Source organism: Schistocerca piceifrons, chromosome 8, assembly GCF_021461385.2.
Source record: "Schistocerca piceifrons isolate TAMUIC-IGC-003096 chromosome 8, iqSchPice1.1, whole genome shotgun sequence".
NCBI classification, from domain to species: Eukaryota; Metazoa; Arthropoda; class Insecta; order Orthoptera; family Acrididae; genus Schistocerca; species Schistocerca piceifrons.
In genome coordinates, this window is record NC_060145.1 from 280,877,445 (window position 1) to 280,901,958 (window position 24,514).

Sequence of the window (24,514 nt, forward strand, 5' to 3'; positions counted from 1 at the left end):
GTAGATGTAGATGTATGAAAGAAAGACACACATATGACTTTCTGACCAAGAAAATAGGTAATACAATATTAGAAAATCACATACAAAATGGAGAACATAACACTGCAACAGACAATGGCACAAACTCTTGCAAGACTTTTAGATTGCCACAGAGGCAAATATTACTGAGGATGAACAAGAAGACAATAGTAAAATAGATGATGATTATAATGATTTAGAATTTATAAATGCCTTCAATATGTTAGAATAAGTAAGTGATATGAAAGTGCTGGAGGAGAGAGACTATTGTGCACTCACCACTGTTGAACACATTGTATGCTAAATTTGATTGTTGAGAAAGATTCTGAATATGCACTTAAAAAATATAAATTTCAAAAAATCTTCAAGGATCCCAATGCTAAAATGGTCCAAGCTCTGGAAGAACAAAATCAATCAACACAAGTTGCAGACCATATCAAATATACCTGTGGGGTCTGGTTGTAATTGCAAGATGGGATTCAATATATGAGGTTGTCCAATGGATAAGCAAATCATGGACAGTGGCAATGTTGCCCAAAGTTTTGTTCATTGCAAAGGTTACCTCTGAAGAAGTTTCTTTGCTGAGAGAATATTGTGAAGCAATGAGTCCACAGGCACAGTCTCGGAACTTGCTACAAGGTGAACACAGCATGTTCATGGGTTTCCTTATCCCAACTTTGGCTGCATTGAAACAAGATCTGTGTAAATTATCCATTAAGCTGACTATGTACAGACCTCCACTTGGTGCAATTATTCTGGGATTGCAGAAGAGGTTTGAACATGCATTTCAAAATATCCAATCCTGTTTGCATGCTTCTGTCCAAAATTCAAAACCAACTGGATGGATCAGCCACATACCTCCGTACCCAAGGGACATATGCTGGAAGCCATGCTGCAGACAACAGCTGTAAGAGACACTGGCAGGGAAGAAGCAGAAGTACTCGAGGACGAGGAGGAAGATGTTTTCTGCTTTGAGAGACAAAATACACTTAGCTGATGTGCTCAAAAAAGATCTTTAACAGTTTTTACTAAATTCTTCAACACATATACAAATGCTCAATGTGTTTCCCCAATCAAGATCCCATTTATTAAATATAGTGCAGAATAGCAACTAGTGCATCAACAGAGAGCTTTTGGTATAGAGGGTATTGTGTGGAGAGCAATGAGGGCTGAATTGGGAGATCCAACATTTGAAAAACAACTTTTGTTGAAAATAAACTATCACTTTACCTGAGATGCACTGAGATAAAAGAGGCTGTAGATGGTGTATTTTGTTGTTGATTGACATTAAGGGTTATTTCCTTCCTATGAGTATAAGGTTCATTACTTATTTAGGGATGAGTTACAATTATAATTTTTAAAAGTAACTGAAGTGATGGCTTAACTGATGCACCTACATCTACATCTACGTGATTACTCTGCTATTCACAATTATGCGTCTGGCAGAGGGTTCAATGAACCACCTTCAAGCTGTCTCTACGTTTCCACTATCGAACAACGTGCGGGAAAATGAGCTCTTAAATTTTTCTGTGTGAGCCCTGATTTCTCTTATTTTATCATGTCTCTATGTAGGTAGGTGCCAACAGAATGTTTTTGCAATTGGAGGAGGAAACTGTGACTGAAATTTCCTGAGAAGATCCCGTTGCAACAAAATGCGCCTTTGTTTTAATGATTGCCATTCCAATTCGCGTATCATGTCTGTGGCACTATATCCCCTGTTTCACAATAATACAAAACAAGTTGCCCTTCTTTGAACCTTTTCGATGTCATCTGTCAGTCCCACCTGATGCGGATCCTACACTGCACAGCAATATTGCAGAATAGGGCGGACAAGTGCTGTGTAAGCAGTCTCTTTAGTAGATCTGTTGCACCTTCTAAATGTTCTGCCAATAAATCAGTCTTTGATTTGCTCTACCCACAACATTATTGATGTGATTGTTCCAATTTAGTTTATTTGTAATTGCAATCCCTAAGTATTTTGTTGAATTTACAGCCTTCAGATCTGTGTGACTTATCGCATAATCGAAATTTAGCAGATTTCTTTTAGTACTCATGTGAATAACTTCACACTTTTCTTTATTCAGGGTCAATTGCAACTTTTTGCATCACACAGATATCTTATCTAAATCATTTTGCAATTCGTTTTGGTCATCTGATGACTTTACAAGATGGTAAATGACAGCATCGTCTGAAAATAATCTAAGAGGGCTTCTCAGATTGTCTCCTATGTCATTAATATAGATCAGGTACAATAGAGCGTCTATGAACTGTGACATTTCCGACAGAAAATCATGAATCCAGTTGCACAACTAAGGCGATATTCCATAGGCATGCAATTTGGTAGAAGACGCTCAATCTACGAATATGGAATCAATTTGACATCCCCTGTCAATAGCACTCATTACTTCATGAGTATAAAGAGGTAGTTGTGTTTCACAAGAACGATATTTCCAGAATCCATGCTGACTGTGTGTCAATAAATTGTTTTCTTCAAGGTGATTCATAATGTTTAAATACAGTGTATGTTCTAAAAGCCTACTGCAAATTGACGTCAGTGATATGGGCCTGTAATTCAGGGATTACTCCTATTTCCCTTTTAGGGTATTAGTGTGACTTGAGCAATTTTTCAGTCTTTAGGTACAGAACTTTCTGTGAGTGAGCAGCTGTATATAATTGCTGTATATGGAGCTATTGCATCAACATACTCTGAAGGGAACCTAACTGGTATACAATCTGGACCGGAGGCCTTGCCTTTATTAAGTGATTTAAGCCGCTTTGCTACACCAAGAATATCTACTTCTATATTTCTCATCTTGGCAGTTGTTCTTGATTAGCATTCAGGAATATTTACTTCGTCTTCTTTGGTGAAGGAGTTTTGGGAAACCATGTTTAATAACTCTGCTTTAGTGACACTGTCATCAGTGACTTCACCATTGTTATAGCACAGTGGAGGTATTGATAGCGTCTTGCCACTGGTGTGCTTTATGTATGACCAGAATCTCTTTGGGTTTTCTGCCAGATTCCAAGACAGAGTTTCATTGTGGAAGTTATTAAAAGCATCTCACATTGAAGTATGCGCTATATTTCAAACTTCTGCAAAACTTTGCCAATCTTGGGGATTTTGCATTCTTTTAAATCTGGCATGCTTTTTTCATTGCTTCTGAAATGGCGGTCTGACCCATTTTGTGTACCATGGGGGATAAGTACCATCACTTATTAATTTATGTGGTATACATTTCTCAAATTCCATTGATACTATCTTTTTGAAATCATTCTATGCTTATGTGATCAGACTGGAAGGAGTGGAGACTTCTCTTAAAAAGGCGTTAAGAGCATTTTTATCAGCTCTTTAAAATAGATGTACTTTGCATTTTTTTTGCTTTTGCAGTTGCTTTTGATATACAGTAACTACAGCTGTAACAAAATTACTTTTTCTGGGAAGTAGCTTTAGCTGTGACTTAGTTACTTTCAGAAAATAACCTTCCTAGCTCTCAAGTTCTTGCTGCAACTTCAGTATTATAACATCTCAAAGATTGGTTAGCAACCATGCTATCTTACCAAAGACTTATAATTTTTGTTGATTTCTGCCCTTCAGTGGTTTTCTTTTGACAACCTCTGCTTTTTGCTTTTTGAATGTGCTAATGTATAGCTTATTTAAATAATATTTTTTTGAGTAATGCTCAATTCTTATTAATTAATTTATTTTTTAACTTGTGAGACAGAGCTAACAAAATTTCCTAACTCTATGTAGAGAAAAATTGCAGGAAGTTAATTTTGTGTGTGAGCATGTGGAGAGGGGTGGGATTATGGTTGGGGGAGGGGGGAGTGTAACTCTGGTAGTTCTGCCAAGTGTGCAGAACCGCCTCAGCACAACTAAGGCTGAAGGAATGGGTGGCCAATGTCTGTGTTCATAGAATCTTGTGCCAGAAGGTGAAAGTTTATTTAATGTAATGGGGTAGCTCTAATCAAGACTTAAAGGGGCCCCACATACAGTATTGAAAAGTCTTCACTGTGTCATCAAAAAGGCAAGAACCATGTACTTTGTTCAGATGGTACCACAACTGTTCCCATGAAGAACAGACAATATTCTAGAGCAAGCTATATGATAAATGATATTTCAGGGCATGAAACTACCTTTACTTGTTTAGTCACGTGGTATCAAAAGGGTCATATGCTGATTCAACATAAACCATCCTTTAAGAAGAGTTTTTGCAGTCTGTTATATGGCACTTCTGCATCACATTATGAACAGAATGATACTACAGTATTTTCACAAGTCCAGTCCAGTTAATGTAATAAAAAGTATTGGGCTTAAATTCTTCAAACTGATATGGGTGTAATGTTCAGAATCCAACTGTAGTTAGGTTTGCTGTTTAAATATTACTTCAATGAGAACCAAATAAAATTAAAGATAAAAAATGTTACATTTTTTATTTCATGTATTTACAGGATTCTGCAGTGTATGACTTCATGAAGCGGAAATGTGAAATAAATTGAAAAAAATAAAAATTTGTTTACAAACTTCAGCAGTTTTGTGATGTGCTTCTCCCAAATGAATTTTATTTTATTTTACTTATTGATATCATTCTCTGGTGATCTGTGTTGTGATTATGTATTGTAGGATGTGGAACATGCCTGTTTTGTTGTGGTTATACTGTATGCTGTTATGTAAATAGTTACAATCAGTTTCACATTATGGCATTTACAACTTAGGTTCTATTTCAGAAAACTAAATAGGTTTGTTATAATAAATAAATATACACATAAACAAGAATTGGGTTAATGTATCTGAGTGTTAAAGGCACATTGATACTATAGCTACATTGTGGTTCAGCAACTCAAATTTTGTGACAAAGAGCTGACTAGAAGCCATTTACTAATGACCATAAAAATTTTACTAACTGATCTTTCTAAAGCTTTACTTAATTTATTGAATTGCTTGTATCATCTGCAAACAAAGCAAACTTGACACCTGGTGTAGCTTCTGGTGATCTGTCTTCAATATGCACAGGAACAAGAAACAGTAGTGGAACCTTGTGGGTCACTACATGTAGTTAGTTTCCTTTTGAATAATAACTCCTAGCTGTGTATGCATATTTCTAATTTTCTGAGAAAAAGTTGATTTTTTTATTTGGTGATTCACAAAAAACTCAGTTTTAAAAATAGAAATCTCTGGTTTTAATGTATCTCATGATAATTTTTTAATTTTTAATTTTAAGGACTGTCATAGCATCTAATAAAAAATGAGATTTCCCAACTTGGCAAAATTTCATAGAAATGGCAACATATGCTGAAGGCAGAGTTCTCCATGATCTGGAGTTTCATGAAAATCAAATCTTTCCTTGTGTCACATGCTTCAATTAAAAAACAAGCTTAATCATAAATGAAGAAACTATGAGCCACCTGTAGCCATGGCAGGGTGTTATGTATCTGCAAAGGTAGCCAGAGGGAATTCAGTTGCTGAATGAGATGAGGAAGCTTTCAACAAGTTAACAGAAAAGTACCACAATCACATACTTCATCTCTTTATAGCAAATGCCAGCTGAATTTCAACAGTTGTGTTAGGTATACAAAGAGCAAATGTAATTAACAAAAATGTGGCCAGTAAATGGAGTACACAACTCAGACAAGGTTAATTGGTGGTGTACAATGAATAATTCAATAGGCTGTTGCTGCTGCAGACACCAAAACTGGCAACAGGCAATTAAACAAAACTGAGGCCTCTCAGTTTGATCTCTTTCTATAGGTCTGCAGAAAATGCTGCTTAAAATAACCAGTCAGACACCATGATTCCACAGCTGTCTTCAAAATGTAAATCACAGTTTAATACTAAAAGAAATGTGTTTGTCACTGTGTAGTTATGCGTCTGTGTGAGAGTGTACTTTACTTAGAAAGACAGTAACAGCTCAAAAGCTAGTACAATCATTGTATTGTTATGTGTGTCTATATACCAAGCTACAGGTGAATGGTGGCCTATTCTCAGTCACATTTGTTAAATTAATAGCAAGCATAAAAAACCATTTGTTTCCACATACACAGAAAACCAAAGATGTCATCTAAAACTGAAAGATGAGTTCTTGCACAGTACATTAAGTATACAGGGTACTTTTAAATGGTGGAACAATCGAAATTTTTTTTATGAATTTATTAAATTCTATAGTCTTTCCTGATTACATTAATAAAACACATTATAAGATTTCAAATGAAAAATTACCTGTATATACCCAATATTAAAGTTACAGTCATGTATGCTGCCATGCCCCCTTTATTTCTGTTACAGAAACCATTATTATTTCAAAAAGAACTGTGAAATTTCCATTTCCAGTGATTATATGTATGATTCATTGCATATGTTGGTAACAGTGCAGATTTCTAGTTTCTGTAAATTATTATCTTTGCTGTATTTACTTTTGTTTCACTGAAGCAGTTTGTTCACATGTTCCTGAATATTTGTTGCCCAAGTGCTACATATATTTGTGGAAGTGCATATCCTTCAGTGTGTGCAATAAATATGAACTATGCCAAACATCAAGAAATTCAATAAAAGGAAATTCTGTGGTAACCAGTTCACAAACAAAACAAGCCACACTGTTGAAAGTAACCTGTGTATCACTTTTTCAGGGAAGAAACTTTCACATGGCATGCCTCCTGATGATTCAAATTTTTGTGTTAACAATGACACTGTTTGTTGTAATCAATTTGTTGTGGTTGATTTGGACATCTTATCTTCTTTGATAAAGGAAGTGGTGACATGTAAACAATGTGATGGTGTAGGCTGTCTGGAAATAACTGAACAACAAAGCAGGAAGGGCTTAGCATCAAAATTAGTTGTTGTGTATAGATCCTGCAATAAATCTACCTCAAAAATGACTTTGAACATTGTACATACATCTACATCTACATCTACATTGATACTCCGCAAGCCACCCAACGGTGTGTGGCGGAGGGCACTTTACGTGCCACTGTCATTACCTCCCTTTCCTATTCCAGTCGCGTATGGTTCGCGGGAAGAACGACTGTCTGAAAGCCTCCGTGCGCGCTATAATCTCTCTAATTTTACATTCGTGATCTCCTCGAGAGGTATAAGTAGGGGGAAGCAATATATTCGATACCTCATCCAGAAACGCACCCTCTCGAAACCTGGCGAGCAAGCTACACCGCGATGCAGAGCGCCTCTCTTGCAGAGTCTGCCACTTGAGTTTGCTAAACATCTCCGTAACGCTATCACGGTTACCAAATAACCCTGTGACGAAACGCGCCGCTCTTCTTTGGATCTTCTCTATCTCCTCCGTCAGACCGATCTGGTACGGATCCCACACTGATGAGCAATACTCAAGTATAGGTCGAACGAGTGTTTTGTAAGCCACCTCCTTTGTTGATGGACTACATTTTCTAAGGACTCTCCCAATGAATCTCAACCTGGTACCCGCCTTACCAACAATTAATTTTATATGATCATTCCACTTCAAATCGTTCCACACGCATACTCTCAGATATTTTACAGAAGTAACTGCTATCAGTGTTTGTTCCGCTATCATGTAATCATACAATAAAGGATCCTTCTTTCTATGTATTCGCAATACATTACATTTGTCTATTTTAAGGGTCAGTAGCCCACTCCCTGCACCAAGTGCCTATCCGCTGCAGATCTTCCTGCATTTCGCTACAATTTTCTAATGCTGCAACTTCTCTGTATACTACAGCATCATCCGCGAAAAGCCGCATGGAACTTCCGACACTATCTACTAGGTCATTTATATATATTGTGAAAAGCAATGGTCCCATAACACTCCCCTGTGGCACGCCAGAGGCTACTTTAACGTCTGTAGACGTCTCTCCATTGATAACAACATGCTGTGTTCTGTTTGCTAAAAACTCTTCAATCCAGCCACACAGCTGGTCTGATATTCCGTAGGCTCTTACTTTGTTTATCAGGCGACAGTGCGGAACTGTATCGAACGCCTTCCAGAAGTCAAGAATAATAGCATCTACCTGGGAGCCTGTATCTAATATTTTCTGGGTCTCATGAACAAATAGAGCGAGTTGGGTCTCACACGATTGCTGTTTCCGGAATCCATGTTGATTCCTACATAGTAGATTCTGGGTTTCCAGAAATGACATGATACGCGAGCAAAAAACATGTTCTAAAATTCTACAAGATATCGACGTCAGAGATATAGGTCTATAGTTTTGCGCATCTGCTCGACGACCCTTCTTGAAGACTGGGACTACCTGTGCTCTTTTCCAATCATCTGGAACCTTCCGTTCCTCTAGAGACTTGCGGTACACGGCTGTTAGAAGGGGGGCAAGTTCTTTCGCGTACTCTGTGTAGAATCGAATTGGTATCCCGTCAGGTCAAGTGGACTTTCCTGTTGAGTGATTCCAGTTGCTTTTCTATTCCTTGGACACTTATTTCGATGTCAGCCATTTTTTCGTTTGTGCGAGGATTTAGAGAAGGAACTGCAGTGCGGTCTTCCTCTGTGAAACAGTTTTGGAAAAAGGTGTTTAGTATTTCAGCTTTACGCGTGTCATCCTCTGTTTCAATGCCATCATCATCCCGTAGTGTCTGGATATGCTGTTTCGAGCCACTTACCGATTTAACGTAAGACCAGAACTTCCTAGGATTTTCTGTCAAGTTGGTACATAGAATTTTACTTTCGAATTCAATGAACGCTTCACGCATAGCCCTCCTTACGCTAACTTTGACATCGTTTAGCTTCTGTTTGTCTGAGAGGTTTTGGCTGCGTTTAAACTTGGAGTGGAGCTCTCTTTGCTTTCGCAGTAGTTTCCTAACTTTGTTGTTGTACCACGGTGGGTTTTTCCCGTCCCTCACAGTTTTACTTGGCACGTACCTGTCTAAAACGCATTTTACGATTGCCTTGAACTTTTTCCATAAACACTCAACGTTGTCAGTGTCGGAACAGAAATTTTCGTTTTGATCTGTTAAGTAGTCTGAAATCTGCCTTCTATTACTCTTGCTAAACAGATAAACCTTCCTCCCTTTTTTTATATTCCTATTAACTTCCATATTCAGGGATGCTGCAACGGCCTTATGATCACTGATTCCCTGTTCTGTACATACAGAGTCGATAAGTTTGGGTCTGTTTGTTATCAGTAGGTCCAAGATGTTATCTCCACGAGTCGGTTCTCTGTTTAATTGCTCGAGGTAATTTTCGGATAGTGCACTCAGTGTAATGTCACTCAATGCTCTGTCCCTACCACCCGTCCTAAACATCTGAGTGTCCCAGTCTATATCTGGTAAATTGAAATCTCCACCTAAGACTATAACATGCTGAGAAAATTTATGTGAAATGTATTCCAAATTTTCTCTCAGTTGTTCTGCCGCTAATGCTGCTGAGTCGGGAGGTCGGTAAAAGGAGCCAATTATTAACCTAGTTCGGTTGTTTAGTGTAACCTCCACCCATAATAATTCACAGGAACTATCCACTTCTACTTCACTACAGGATAAACTACTACTAACAGCGACGAACACTCCACCACCGGTTGCATGCAATCTATCCTTTCTAAACACCGTCTGTACCTTTGTAAAAATTTCGGCAGAATTTATCTCTGGCTTCAGCCAGCTTTCTGTACCTATAACGATTTCAGCTTCGGTGCTTTCTATCAGCGCTTGAAGTTCCGGTACTTTACCAACGCAGCTTCGACAGTTGACAATTACAATACCGATTGCTGCTTGGTCCCCGCATGTCCTGACTTTGCCCCGCACCCGTTGAGGCTGTTGCCCTTTCTGTACTTGCCCAAGGCCATCTAACCTAAAAAACCGCCCAGCCAACGCCACACAACCCCTGCTACCCGTGTAGCCGCTTGTTGTGTGTAGTGGACTCCTGACCTATCCAGCGGAACCCGAAACCCCACCACCCTATGGCGCAAGTCGAGGAATCTGCAGCCCACACGGTCGCAGAACCGTCTCAGCCTCTGATTCTGACCCTCCACTTGGCTCTGTACCAAAGGTCCGCAGTCAGTCCTGTTGACGATGCTGCAGATGGTGAGCTCTGCTTTTATCCCACTAGCGAGACTGGCAGTCTTCACCAAATCAGATAGCCGCCGGAAGCCAGAGAGGATTTCCTCCGATCCATAGCGACACACATCATTGGTGCCGACATGAGCGACCACCTGCAGATGAGTGCACCCTGTACCCTTCATGGCATCCGGAAGGACCCTTTCCACATCTGGAATGACTCCCCCCGGTATGCACACGGAGTGCACATTGGTTTTCTTCCCCTCTCTTGCTGCCATTTCCCTAAGGGGCCCCATTACACGCCTGACGTTGGAGCTCCCAACTACCAGTAAGCCCACCCTCTGCAACTGCCCGGATCTTGCAGACTGAGGGGCAACCTCTGGAACAGGACAAGCAGCCATGTCAGGCCGAAGATCAATATCAGCCTGAGACAGAGCCTGAAACCGGTTCGTCAGACAAACTGGAGAGGCTTTCCGTTCAGCCCTCCGGAATGTCTTTCGCCCCCTGCCACACCTTGAAACGACCTCCCACTCTACCACAGGTGAGGGATCAGCCTCAATGTGGGCAGTACCCCGGGCAACCACAGTCGTAGTCCGATCAGGGGATGCGTGGGACGAGCTGGCCGTCCCCGACAAACCCCCATCCGGACCCCCACAGTGATGCCCATTGGCAACAGCCTCAAGCTGTGTGACCGAAGCCAACACTGCCTGAAGCTGGGAGTGAAGGGATGCCAACTCAGCCTGCATCTGAACACAGCAGTTGCAGTCCATATGATATGAATTTGAAGTTAGTGTATGCAATGCATGCAATATGAAAAGGAAAAAACGTTTTGTGGTTTGATCGACCTTCCTCTTCCTCCCAGTAGGTTCAGCAAGTACATCAAAATACTTTTAGGTGCCTTTATGGTTGTGTCTAAAGCATTAATGAAATGTGCAGTAGAAGAAACTGTAAATATTAGAGGCACCAGGGACATTGCTGTTGCACATTGATGGGACATAGCAACATCAAGGACATTGTTCCTTGAATGGTATTGTGAGTGCTACTTCTCTGGAGAATGAAAAAGTTGTTGATCAGTGCTTATCTAAATACTACCACACCTGCCATGGTAACACTGAAGGACATACTGAACATGAGTGTTCTAAGAATTATGACGGTTGCAGTGGAGGTTGGAGTGTGATGGAGCACTAAAAATATTTCAGAGGTTGGTGCCCGTTTCTAACATTAGATACACAAAGTATCTAGGCAGTGGGGATTCTAAAGCTTTCAATAAAATTAATGAGTTCAGTGTTTATGGTGATACCTTGGTAACAAAACTGGAGTGTTGTGGAAATGTGCAAAAGAGGATGGGTGCTGGATTGAGGAAGCTATAAAGAGAAATGAAAGTTGCTATCTGAAGGAAAATCTCTGTCTGGCTGAGGCGGACTGACAGAAACTGAAATAGACCTTCTTCAGAGTTATTATGGACTGGCCATTAGATGAACTGGACCTCTGAATGATGTTACAGCAATGATTGGTTGGTTGGTTGTGGGGAAGGGACCAAACAGTGAGGTCATCAGTCCCATTGGATTTGGGAAGGATGGGGAAGGAAGTCAGCCATGTCCTTTCAAAGGAATGTTACAGCAATGAGAAAAGCTGTATGGGACACTTACTTTCATTAAGTTGTCCACAGATGACCACCCTGTTCACGTACTTTGCCCTAAAGGAGCAGATTCTTGGTGTGTTACCAAAAAGCATCATAAGCAGTCTCTTCCTGAGCCTGTGATGAATGAAATAAAATCAATTTTTAGAGACCTGAGTGACCCAAGAATGTCTTTGTAGGACTAAATACATCAAAAGCTGGTGTACTAGATGCAGTGGTATGTTTCAATGATGGAGTGATAGGAAGGTTGGAAGTACTGGGAAATTTAGGCATAAAATGTGGCTAATATGGGAGATCAATTGCTTGCGTGTGGCAGGCAATGGGTGCAAGACACTGAAAGATTCACTCTTCAAGTTACCAAAGAAGCAAGAAGTGCTAAAAGGAATGCCAAGAGGAAGCCTGAAGATGAAGAAATGCTGCAGGATGAAGACTATGCTTCAGGCATGTTCTGAGGCACAGTTTAATTGGATTCATATCTTCATTCCCAATTTCTCGCAAGTTGTATTTTTCAGAATTCAGGTACAAGTATTTCCTAAAGTTTATAAAGCATTGCTCTAATTTTTTTCTGTAACTTGCAATAGTCCACACTTATGTAGCAGACACAAGCTTTATTGCAGAATCAACTAAATTACATAAAAAATAACATTTTTATTAGGAAAAAAATTATAAAAATTAGAATGTAAGATATGATACTTTTTATCCTTGTAATGAACATAATAGGTGGAATTAAACAGGTCTAGTACTCAGCCATAATGTCATGCATACCTGACAAAACTTTGGTCTCCTTCAAACGTATAACATTGAATTAAATGGTACCTCAATTTGAAGAAGCGTTTTGGGAAAAAAATGCATCAATTTCTTTGTAATTTTTTTCAATAACCCAAAGGAGTTTCAAAAATATTCAAAATACTTCTAATTTGTTTAAAAAGTGTGCTGCATTACCTGATATCAACAAAAAACCTGTAAAACCTATACATTATAAACAGTGCCTGAAAAAAATAGGTGTTGATTTTTACATAATATTGAGGCAGAAAAGTACCCTGTATCCTTAAGCAAAACATTTCTAGGAATGTATAGTTACTCACAACTAAAGTGATTGATTGATTGATTTTATCTCATGTTCCATAAGTCCAACTGTGTTTGGTTCACAAGGAAGTGGAATGAGTCAGTTTTTTACAAATACATCATGATAATCTTATAGCATATACAGTCATTTGAGTACATAATTATATCAAAATTTATACAGTAATTTCTTTGAACAGCTATGTAGAAAAAAGACAATACATATTTTCTTAGAATCATTAAAGCATTACAGAAAAACAGATACAGAGCACAAATGGATACATAGCTCAAGTCAAATAACATTATTAGTTGCATTATGTGAACTTGTATTATATAATATTAAAATGTTACAATTTGTTCATTTAAAAATAAAATCTAGATTGTAAATAGCTCTTTTGAGCAGAAATATTTTTAATACTTTCTTAAACTTACTCTTGCTATGAATCTCTGTCTTTATTTCAGGAGGAAGAGGTTTTGTTCCAGTGTAGTGGACACCATTTTGCACCAAGCTCAGATTTCTATGCTCGCTGTGTATGTCATTCTTCCTCTGTGTGTTATACTCATGATAATTACTATTTGGTTGAAACATCTCTATAATTTTACAGACAAAAGACACGAGTGAAAAAATATATTGGCATGTAGTTGTATATGTTTTAAGTTTTCAAAAGCTATTTCTACATGAGTCTCTTGGACGCAATCCATTTATAACTCTTAAAGCTCGCTTCTGAGCAATTAACACTTTCCTTGCTAATGACTGGTTGCCCCAAAAATAATGCCGTGTTCAATGACTGAGTGAAAATAGCCATAGTATGCCACTTGTAGTGGCAAATTGTAAAGCAATGTAGCAGAGCTAAGCCTCTTACAGAGATCTCTAATATGTGAAGATCAGTTCATTTTCTTGTCAATGTGCACTCCAAGAAATTTTGTTGTTTCCATTCTTTCTATTGGCTGATAACCACATTCACACTTATCTCCACTCTTTTTCTATTTTTGTACAGAACTGAATAAGGCTGGTGTTACTGGAATTTAATGAGTGACCATTCACCTTGAACCAATTAACCACATCTGAGGGTATGTGATTAATGGATTTCTCAAGATTCCTATCTGTTCTACTGCTAATAAAAATTGTGGTATCATCAGCAAATAATGTAAATTTACACAGCAGACTTGTGCACGATGGTAGATCATTTATAAAAATCAAGAATAATAGTGGCCCAAGAATTGAACCCTGAGGCACTCCATATGCAATGAAACTCCATTCAGACGGTGCAGAGACATCACATACTCCACCTGAGCTATTCAAGACAGCTTTTTGTTTTCTGCCTTGGAGATATGACTGTAGCCAATCGCATGCAACACCACTTATTCCTACTAATTTTGCTTTTTGTGAGAGAATCTGGTGATAATCACAGTCAAACGCTTTAGACAAATCACAGAAGGCACCATTTTCTCATTATGGGTTTCTAGGACTTCATTTGCAAGTGCATAGGTTGCGTCTTCTGTTGAACGGCCCTTTTGAAAGCAAAATTGGCTCTTGCTGAGAACTCCATTCTTCATGAGATTATCAGTAATTCTTACATGTGTTAGCTTTTCTAGAATGTTAGAGAAATCTGTCAGCAAAGAAATAGGTCAATAATTAGTTAATCCAGTTTTATTGCCCTTTTTGTACAGGGGCTTCACAATGGCATACTTAAGTCTACTGGGAACAACATCTTTTTGAAGGGAAGCATTGAAAATATGACAGAGAATGTCCCTTATATACATACAAGAACATTTCAATAAATTATTAGAAATATTATCAATCCCTGTAGAGTTCTTACTTTTTAGAGACATGATGATTTTTTTTGAATTTCATCTACAGTGACAGGATTAAAGTGCATTTCTGGAATTGTGTTTGAATAAACAGCTTGACAAAGAATTATGGTTTTATCAACATTGGACTTGCAGCCAATCTGTTGAGTTACTGATAGGAAGTGTTTATTAAAAATCTCAGCCACTGGGTTATCAACTAGGGTACCTTCATATCTGATTTTATTGACATCTTCTTTGCTCATTGTATGTCTTCCTGTTTATTTTTTACAATGCTCCAAATTGTTTTTATTTAATTATTAGAATTATCTGTTTTCTTCTAATAATAAAGGGCTTTAGATTTCTGTATTAGTTTCTTTAAAATTTTGCAGTATAATCTATAGTGTTCCCATTTATCTACATCTTTAGATAATCTTATTGCAGCATAACTTTCCTTTTCGGTTTTGCATGACTGTTTTATACCTTTTGTAATCCATGTTTTACATATAGAATTGGAAGCACTGTTGCTGACTCATTTCTTTGAAAATATTTCTTCAAAAAGAGCACAGAATTCATTTATAAAACAATTAAATTTAGTATCAATATTATCAAGGCTACATACTGAATACCAATCCATTGGCTGCAACCTACGGGTGAAAGTTTCTTTTGCCTCCTTGTTCATTACTCTTATGAACTTCGATTGAGGAAATTGTTTTTTGAACAGATTAACATCACAAAGAGCGAGAATTTGTCCATCATTGTCTGAAAGCCCACTCATAACTTGCCTGACAGTATAATTCTGATATCTACTTACTTCTAAAAAAATATTATCTGTCATAGTTTGGGACTCAGGTGTAATTCTTGTTGGAAAGTTTATTACCAGTATCAGATGATAAAGGTCATCACAATCTCAAAGTCAATTTTATTCTTATTTTCTGTCATAAAGTTTATACTGAAATCACCTAAAACTACTATATCCTTTGCTTTTGCCTGTAACCCTGACAGCAGGAATTCCATTATATGTAGAAAAGTTTGTATGTCACCTGAAGGTGCCCTGTAGACAGCCAGCACAATTATTGTGTAGAAATTAGTTATTATTTCAGTTGCACATGCCTCAAATTGTTGTTCCACACAATATTTTTTAATGTCTATAGCTTTGTATGCTACCACATCCTTAACATAAATTGCTGCTCCACCTTTGTCTTTACTTTCCCTACTGTACTATAGATGGCAAGGCACAGTTATCAGTAAGATGGCACTCAGTTAAACACAAAATCTGAGCATTATTTATACAATCCTTTTCATTAATATTAATAAGAAGTTGATCTGTTTTGCTTAGGAGGACTTTTATATTTTGATGAAAGAAAGAGATACCTTCTTCTTGATTTTTTATTCTATTGGTGTTGCTGTTTCCTGACAGAGAATCCAATCGAGTTTCCCATGAGACAGGAGGGAAGAGATACTTGACACTACCTCCTGTTGTCCCTTTTTTTTCTTCAGGCCCACACATAAAAAATTGTTGAGATGTGAAGGAGGCTCGGTATTTCTTCTGTGCAACAACCTTTTATTTGGATTGCTTGAGGAAGATTTCTTCCCATTTGTTGCATGTGGTATTTCTGTTTTCCCTGTAGATGTCACATCTTTTTCTTCTTCAGATGATGTTAATTAATCTTGTAGCTGAAATCACAACTTCAGTGTAGGAGAGTGTTTTAGATGGACCCAGCCTTTCGGTTTGTGCACCAGCTGACAAGTTATTTTTCTCATTTACATTTTCAGCACCTGGATGTCTTTGTATTCCCATTTCTAGTACAGTTTGTGACTTGTTTCCTGTAATCATATTACTAATATATTCTCTAATTTGATGACACAAAAATAACTTTCCCTTGTTGCTTAAGCGCATGATATACCTGGTACTTCATGGGAATGACATTTGAGGAAAATGCATTAGGAAATGATTTAGCAATTTTCTCTAGTTTCGTATTAGTATTTTCGATTTCTTTGTTGACACATGATGTAGGAATTAAGTCATATCTTGTTAGTATGCTCGAGAGGATGACATTTACATTTCGTAAATTGTTTAGGGCTTTCACTGTTTCTCTGACAGCCTGTTTAGCATTATTATGGTACACATCATTAGAACCTCCTATTAAGATAACTTCATCATATTTTGTGAGTGTCTCAGATAGTTTATTTCAATCCTTTGTTACTTCATACATAGGTGCACCTGGTTTTATGAAAGATGCTATGTTAATGTTCACTTTACTAAGCATCTTTGAAATATTTTGTCCATGACTATCAGCTAAAATGTGGGCTCATTGTATTACATTATTTGAAAAGTGAGTCACTACACAATAGAATGCACTTCAAATAGAAACTCTGTAGAGGTCATATACAGACATCAGTTTTATATAGGTTGTGGACCCCAGTTCAAAGTAATTATTTAAAAATTGCGTATTGTCTATGGTAGCCTAAACAAGTAAATGACAGTACACCATAAACCAAACAACAGACAATGCAAAAATTGAATAGCTCGGTGCCACAAACATAGGCATCACTGCTACTTTGAGTCATTCACTATGGTATAATCTTTTTTTCCATTTCCACAATAACTACAACACTTGCCACAGAGAGAATTTTAAACTTCAAACACACCATTTAAAACTCTGTGCTCAAACACCAGAGTACATGGAGTTAGAAATGTGCAATAAAATAAAAGGTTGTAATATATTTACCATGGAACTTGGTTCTCTGAAAAAATTGCTTTTTAATCTTTGGGTGGAAAAGTGCTATTACTCTATTGAAGAGTTCATTGAGGACAGTTGCACAGTTTGAACAAAGGAATCATGTATTTCATTTTTGTACACTGAAAACTACAATAAGTATTTGTGTAACTATATCTCAGAAATGTATGTAAAATAATGTAAACTTTTGTATGTCCCCTAAAATGTTCTTATTATAAAATTTAACATGTTGCCTATACAAACAAACTGAATGGTTTGAAAACTTTGTGTAATAAAATGCATAGACCTCATTTCACATTTCACTGGTGGTCTAATGAACTGCCAGTGAGGACTACACTCAAATAAACACGATCAGCCAGGGAAGTCACAGAGCCATACCTGAGCTTTACGGCTTTCATACATTCATGATGTTTCATAGATCCCATCAAGTTTAAATTGGAATTAGTTAAATATGATATGACATACTTTTCAGTACATAAATTCATAGTGAGGAGATCTGTAGCTTATGCAGAGCTGGGGCTTGCATATTTGGCCATCACCATCATGAATTTACTTTGCAGGCCAGGCATAGCCCCTGCATTATCTCATGCAGCTATTTGTCAACAGATTCACTGAGCTGAGCGTCCTGCAGCTGCCAGCTGCAGTGCACCACTACATGGTGTGCAGATCATGGTAAACTGAGCTGCAGCACAGGCATCTACTTGTGTCCATGTGATCACGTGTCCACATAACACTGTATCTGTGTTCCTCTGTGATGAGTACTTATGTTGCTGCTGAGCCCCTCAATAGCAGATCAGCTACAGCCTCCAGGTAGACTGCCAATCATACCTGAGATTATGCTACGGACACCAATGCCTGCCACTCATGTTACCCAACTGACAGTGCTACCTCTGGCCTTCACCAGGCTCAAAGTTGCTGCCATGCAACCACTGCTCTAGAAGACTTCACTTCCTCAACTCAATACTGCTAAAGATGATCAGGGAATTTTTCCTACTGGGCATGGGCTAGACAAATCATCACAGAAGGTAATTTCTGTTGTATTGTTGTATTTTCACAAAAGGACATTTCAGCTTTATTCACATGTGGTCCTTCATCCTCAAATTGAACTGAATTTAGTTTGAACTCAATGAACAGTGCTGCTTCAAGAAAGCCAATCAATCATTACCTTATTACATCAATGGACAAGGCACTATAGTTGGCGATGAGGGTATTGGTTTTGTGTGTTTTTTTCTCAGTGCTCTTCTTTCATCCAACATATACTTCAGTTGGCATCATGGCTACTAGCTTCATAATACATGTGACACTCGCAGTTTGTGTAGATTCTCAGTGTTGTAATCTTCTCTTTGACTACCATGGATTCTGTTATATTATGATGCTGGTAAAACTGCAAATCTTGCAGAAGGCAGACAGTTGACGTCCTCATCACACTTGTGTTTGGTCAGGCAGTTGTTGAGATGCCTCTCCCTCCACTGCCCCCACTGCTAGGCCAGATTCTGTTCTGCCTCCCTCTGTGGCACCTCTGACTCTGGGACCAGCTACCAATATACCACTGACACACTCGCTGATGGCTGGCCCAGCATGGACCTATACACTGATTGCCCACACACTGCTGGCCCACCTGCTCCACACCACCAGCCTGCATATCACCAGTCCCAGAACTTCTTTCAATTCCTGCACCACAGATTCTGCCAGCACCTTTGCTGCAGGTCCTGTCAACTCCTGCAAGAATGGATACAGTCTGCTCTGATACCATATGCTCCAGTTCCATCAGCTTCAGCACCTGACCACTGTTTGCTGGCTGCTGCACTATCTCCTGGCCTCACATGTCACCTGGCTGCCTCCCCTCCACCACAGTGAGCCCAATGATGCTATGTTGTATCATGATTTGCCCAGATGATGCAGCAATATCTGGCCCCTCTTCCAGAGGATGGCGGTGCCCAGACAGGATGAGAATGACGGGGTCACTTTCCCTGTTCCCAGATGTCTCTTCCTTCAGTTTACTGGACCCAAGTATCAGTCTTTCTTGACTGGTTGCATGTTTTCTACTATATTGATCTTGCTTGTGTGCATGTTGCTGGGGCAGTTACTCATACTCCTTGTGTTATGCTAGCTTGTATTCACATCTTCCCAAGGTGGAGTGTGTCCACCATGTGCCAGACATGGACTGTTTTCTTCTTATTTTTCACACCTATGTTCACTTGTTCAGTAGGCTTTCCTTTATAATTCATGTTCCTGTCAAGCAGCTGCCCCTTCTTGAGACCTCTCTTCCACGTAACTTGGGCTGTTTGTTCCTATGTTCTTCCTGTGTGCATTCCCTTACATGCTCTCATTGCCTCCAGCTCATTCATTCCAGGGTTGGGCGACTCCGAACCTGCTACAATTTTTTCCATTGCATTCAGACAGGTCATCCAAAGGTTTTTGTGTTTGTGCCTAGTTGGATCACTGCCAGCCTATTGCTGCCCTGTTCTTGTGCCATACGGCATTCCAATTCTTGAATGAAATTCTCACTCTGCAGTGGAGTGTGCGCTGTTATGAAACTTCCTGGCAGATTAAAACTGTGTGCCGGGCTGAGGAGACGGGGTACTGGCAGAATTAAAGCTGTGAGGATGGGACATGAGTCTTGCTTGGGTAGCTCAGCTGGTAGAGCACTCGCCCGTGAAAGGCAAAGGTCCCGAGTTTGAGTCTCAGCCCAGCACACAGTTTTAATCTGCCAGGAAGTTTCATTCCAATTCTTGTTCACAGGCTTCTATAACAAAAGTTGTTCTGGTGTCTGGTTTCACCCTGTCAGCTGTTGACCACTTTGAGGCTGATGCCAGCTCTTTCATCTGTCCAGTCATCCACGACTCTGTTCCAGCCAGCCCTCTAGCTGCCAGCCCAGCTAGTGCTGCAGCTGTCATTGGTGCCACCTCTGCGGCCATTTCCACACTAGGTAGGGCCATCCACACTTGTACCGCTATGGCTGTCCCTTTTGTGGCTGACCCTCTCAATGATGGCACCACTGCTGCCTATTTTGGCATTGCCACAGCCATCCCTGTGACTGAACTCGCTGTTAATACCGGGCCTCTCGACAACGCTGCTGTTGCCACCACTGCCACTGCCACTTTCTCTGTGGATATTGTTGCTGCTGGCCCTGTGGTTCCTTCCTTTTTCATGCCATCTCCCTCTTGCTAGGCCCACTTGATGTCATTCTGACCACTGCCATTGCCACGATCACCTCTTCCTTTACCTTCCCTGCATCCCTACAGCAGTCCCTGTTGGTGCCTGAGTTGGGCCTGAGTTGGGCCTGAGTTGGGCCTCTATGGACACTTTTCTGCTGGCTCAGCCTTTGTCTGTGACTTTCCCATAATCACCTACATCAGACTGCTGCATTTCCTACAAGAACACATCATGCTTTTTTTGTCAGAATCACTCTTTTTGTTCACTGCCTGATTGTCTTATTGTCTCATCCCAGTCCACTCTGGTGGCTGCCAAGAGCCTGCTTCCCTGGTTGCTGCACTTCTCTGAGATGGTTGCACCATCTGCCTCAAGGGGGAAGGAGTCACCACACATTCAGCCACCACACTTGTGGATATGCTTCCAGGCCAGGTGTGGCACCAACATTATCTCAGGCTGCTGTCTGCTTACAGATTCATTGAGCAGTTTACCACCAAGCCTCCCGCAACCACCATTACATGATGTGCAGACCATGGTAAATAGCACTGCTGTCTTAGGCACCTACTTGTGTTCACTGGCTCACATGTTCTCATGACAGTGCCCGTGTTCCTCTGCAGTGAGTATTTAGCAAGCCACTGAGCCCTTGACAGTCAGTTCAGCTGTGGCCTACAGACAGTTCGCCAGCCCCACCTGAGACTATATTCCATACCCTGACACCTGCCACTGCTGCTACCCAACACTCCCGGTGTCTGCCATGTGACCACCACTCCAGAAGACCTCGTTTTGTTAGCTACACACTGCTACCAACGATTGTGGAATTTGTCCTAGTGGGCACTGACTATGTATTGTCACATAAGATTATGTCCGTTGTTTTCCTGTATTATCACAGGACATTGCTGTGTGGACCTCTGTCCTCAAACTGTAATGACTTTAGTCAGTAAACAAATGATGTGACTTCAAGCTTGCCTTTTAGTCACTACCTTAGTAAACAACTTGGCAGGTCGCTTTAAGGTCTTCAAGGATGTAGAGTATGGCATAAGATATATCACACACAAATGTGCAAATGCTGACACACACACACACACACACACACACACACACACACACACACACACACACACACACACGTTCTCTTGATAACTGCTCTCTAAACTCCATGGTTAAATCGTCATTTACAATTCTGTGGTAAAATATTTTTCTTATGCAACCTGAAACTACATGGTCAGTATATCTTACTGTTAAAATTTTATCATCATGATCAGATAAACTATTGACCATTGGTTTTACATCTAATGACTATAGGTTGTTGGGTATAAAAACAAATCGTCAGTGGCTATTGCATTATGCCTTCAGCCCTCACAGGGAATTTTACTGTGGGAAATAATACAAAACTGGGAATCAATGATCCTAGGTATCCTGTCATTGCCATGTGATAGAAAATCAACATTAAAGTCCACACAAATAATGATTCTCCAGTTAAGTCTGTGTACGATTATTAAAACTGTCTCTACATCCTTTATTAAGCTTAAGATATTTATCCTCTTAATTAAAACTTTATTGAACATCTTGCTTAGGTGATGGTCAACAGCATGTGCAAATTTTACAAAATGCGTAACATTGTGCTGTCTGTGATAATGTTATTTTTTCTGCTACTTGTTTCAGTTTCAATGAATTTAGTTGATACTCAGCAAAAAAAAAAAGGAAAAAAAAGGATCATTTGGTATTGTCACAGTGTCTACTTTTGTATGTTGTACAGCTCCCCTTCGGTGAGGGTTTAAAACTGAAACCAGTAGCAGAATAAATAACATTATCATAGACAGCACAATGTTATGCATTTTGTAAAACTTTATCGCAAGGGGAATTCTATTGATACTGAACAATAACACAAAGGGGACTGAAGAAAAAAAAGTGCAAAGAACTAAGAGAACACACTATGTTCTTCCACATCAATTGTATACAACTGAGAACACAATGGCTCTTTTGCATAATTGCAAATGTAAAATTATTGAGTAACATCCACCACTAATATATACCTACTGATTTCCACCACTTCATTTTTCAATGAAGTTTCTGACATGACATTTTGACAGGAATGCTCTCATATATTTACACTTTACAGTTTCCATATAATGGTGGCTTGCTCATTGAATCTTAACATGAGAATCTAAGAAATGGTGCCTTGTGATAGTAATCAACTGAAACCTCTGCAGTAAATATTACTGTCAATGTAGAAGATTCTGTTTTTTGTTATATCTAACAAGGCAGCTTGTCACTGTTCTTGTTACTCTGGACTGAAAGATTGACTTATTTAGTTATAAATAAGATTATCATCTGGCTGACAGATTAGATTACTCCACTTATGCCTTTAGGTAGGATTTATTACTCAGTTTTTTCCACAAAAGCAATTACTTTAGTATTGAAATGAAATGTAATATTAGAATGTTGTTGTCAGCATAGTAGGAGCAGAAGTTGACTATTGTTAAATTTATTTGAGGTGTTAAAGTATCTCTGCTGTCAATTCAACAAAATTGCAGGTAGTAGACATGTAGTTACCTCTTTCACAAATAATGCTTTCTGTAAATACAAACTTAACTCTCTAATGATTATCATTTAATTTTTTATCACAGAGGTATTTCAAGACAGGTAGAGAACCATATTACCTCCTCCTACATCACTCTCATGTCTATATTTGATTAGTCTGAATTTGTAACATGCATTTTAAATAGGTAGGAAATGTAAAAATATAATTATTATGTAGGATGTTACTGATACTCTGAAAACATGAACAGCATTTCAGTTCATGGAACAATATATCAGACACAGTTCAACAGTAATTTGCTTATCTTCTATTTATCACTACATTTAAGGCTAAGAGAAAGTTACTTTTTATATTTCTGTATGTTTCTAGGTTACCTCGTCTTTGAAGTGATTCCACAGATTTGACTACAATACTTAATATAACTACTCACATGTGGCTGGAACTTGGAGAACGCTGGGCTGAATAGGGTGCAACTTCAGGTCCCTCTGTAATACTGTTTGGAACTGTTGCCTCCCAGAGTGAATTGCTGGCACTGAGAGAATTTGTTGTCATTCCCATCAAACTCTGCTGTCGCATAATTTCTGGCTGGTTAATGCTGCTTTGCCTGCTGTACATGACACTGGACATACTTGCAGTCTCAGATTGATAAAAATCTGTGCTAGCACCAAGGTATGCCACTGTGTGAGACAAGAAAGAAACAAACCAGAAAACTTAGATAGTGTATTCTCCATAATATACAAGTCAGTTAAATTTGTTAAATTTCATGAGACTGCTATTTAATTTATACTGCTTGTGGTGTAGCACGGATAGACTAGGTAGCAGAAAGGAAGGTAGTCAACAGGGGCTAGTTCTCATTGCCACAAGGTATTTTCCTTTATTTCACCAACAGTTAGGCCATTAGATATGATATTCTGTTTATGACGTATTCAATATCCACTTTATATTTTTGTTTCACAGGCACTGATTTCAAAGTGAAATACCAAAAAGGTCATAGAATATTTGAGGAGATAATTTCTGTTACTGAGTAATTTTGTGGGTAGTGAGAACTTATGAAGTTGCCACTGATAACAACATAACTAAAGTTACTCTTACTACCAACATGATGGAAATACAACAATGGCAACCAGATAATATATTTATCTGGTCATCACAATGCTGATGATTACTACGAACCAACATCTTTATAAGAATACAGGATAAATAACCCACAAAACAATATCTGTGGACACTGCTGGAATTAAAAGATTAAGGAATGAGTATTTACACCAACATATTTGAAAACTGAAACAAATGAGTGATAACTGAAATTAATTTTAAGCCCCAGATTGCATCCCTGACAATACACAAATGATTTGGATTGCAGGACTGTACATGACTTAGTGAATTCAATTTGGAATGGCACCTGCACATAATGCAGCCAGAGACTCTAAATCTTGTGGTGTGAATTGAAAGGATGTCTGGATATGTCCCTAAGGTATCACACATCTTACACTTTCTACATGAGTTTCTGTTGCATCAACAGCAATTGCTCAAGGACTGTGATGGATAGCTTTCTGACCAGTCATATCAGCCATATCTTAAACACCCTTGGTGTG

At 38.9% G+C, this 24,514-nt stretch overlaps 1 protein-coding gene across 1 annotated transcript in view; it reads right to left on the minus strand.

Moving 5' to 3' along the window:
* Positions 1–24,514, minus strand: part of LOC124711628 (rabphilin-3A) — a 1,025,602-nt gene that overhangs the window by 74,838 nt on the left and 926,250 nt on the right. The window contains exon 11 of the mRNA XM_047241806.1: positions 23,350–23,596. Within this exon, the coding sequence (XP_047097762.1) occupies positions 23,350–23,596 (247 nt within the window). The remainder of the gene's footprint in view (positions 1–23,349; positions 23,597–24,514) is intronic.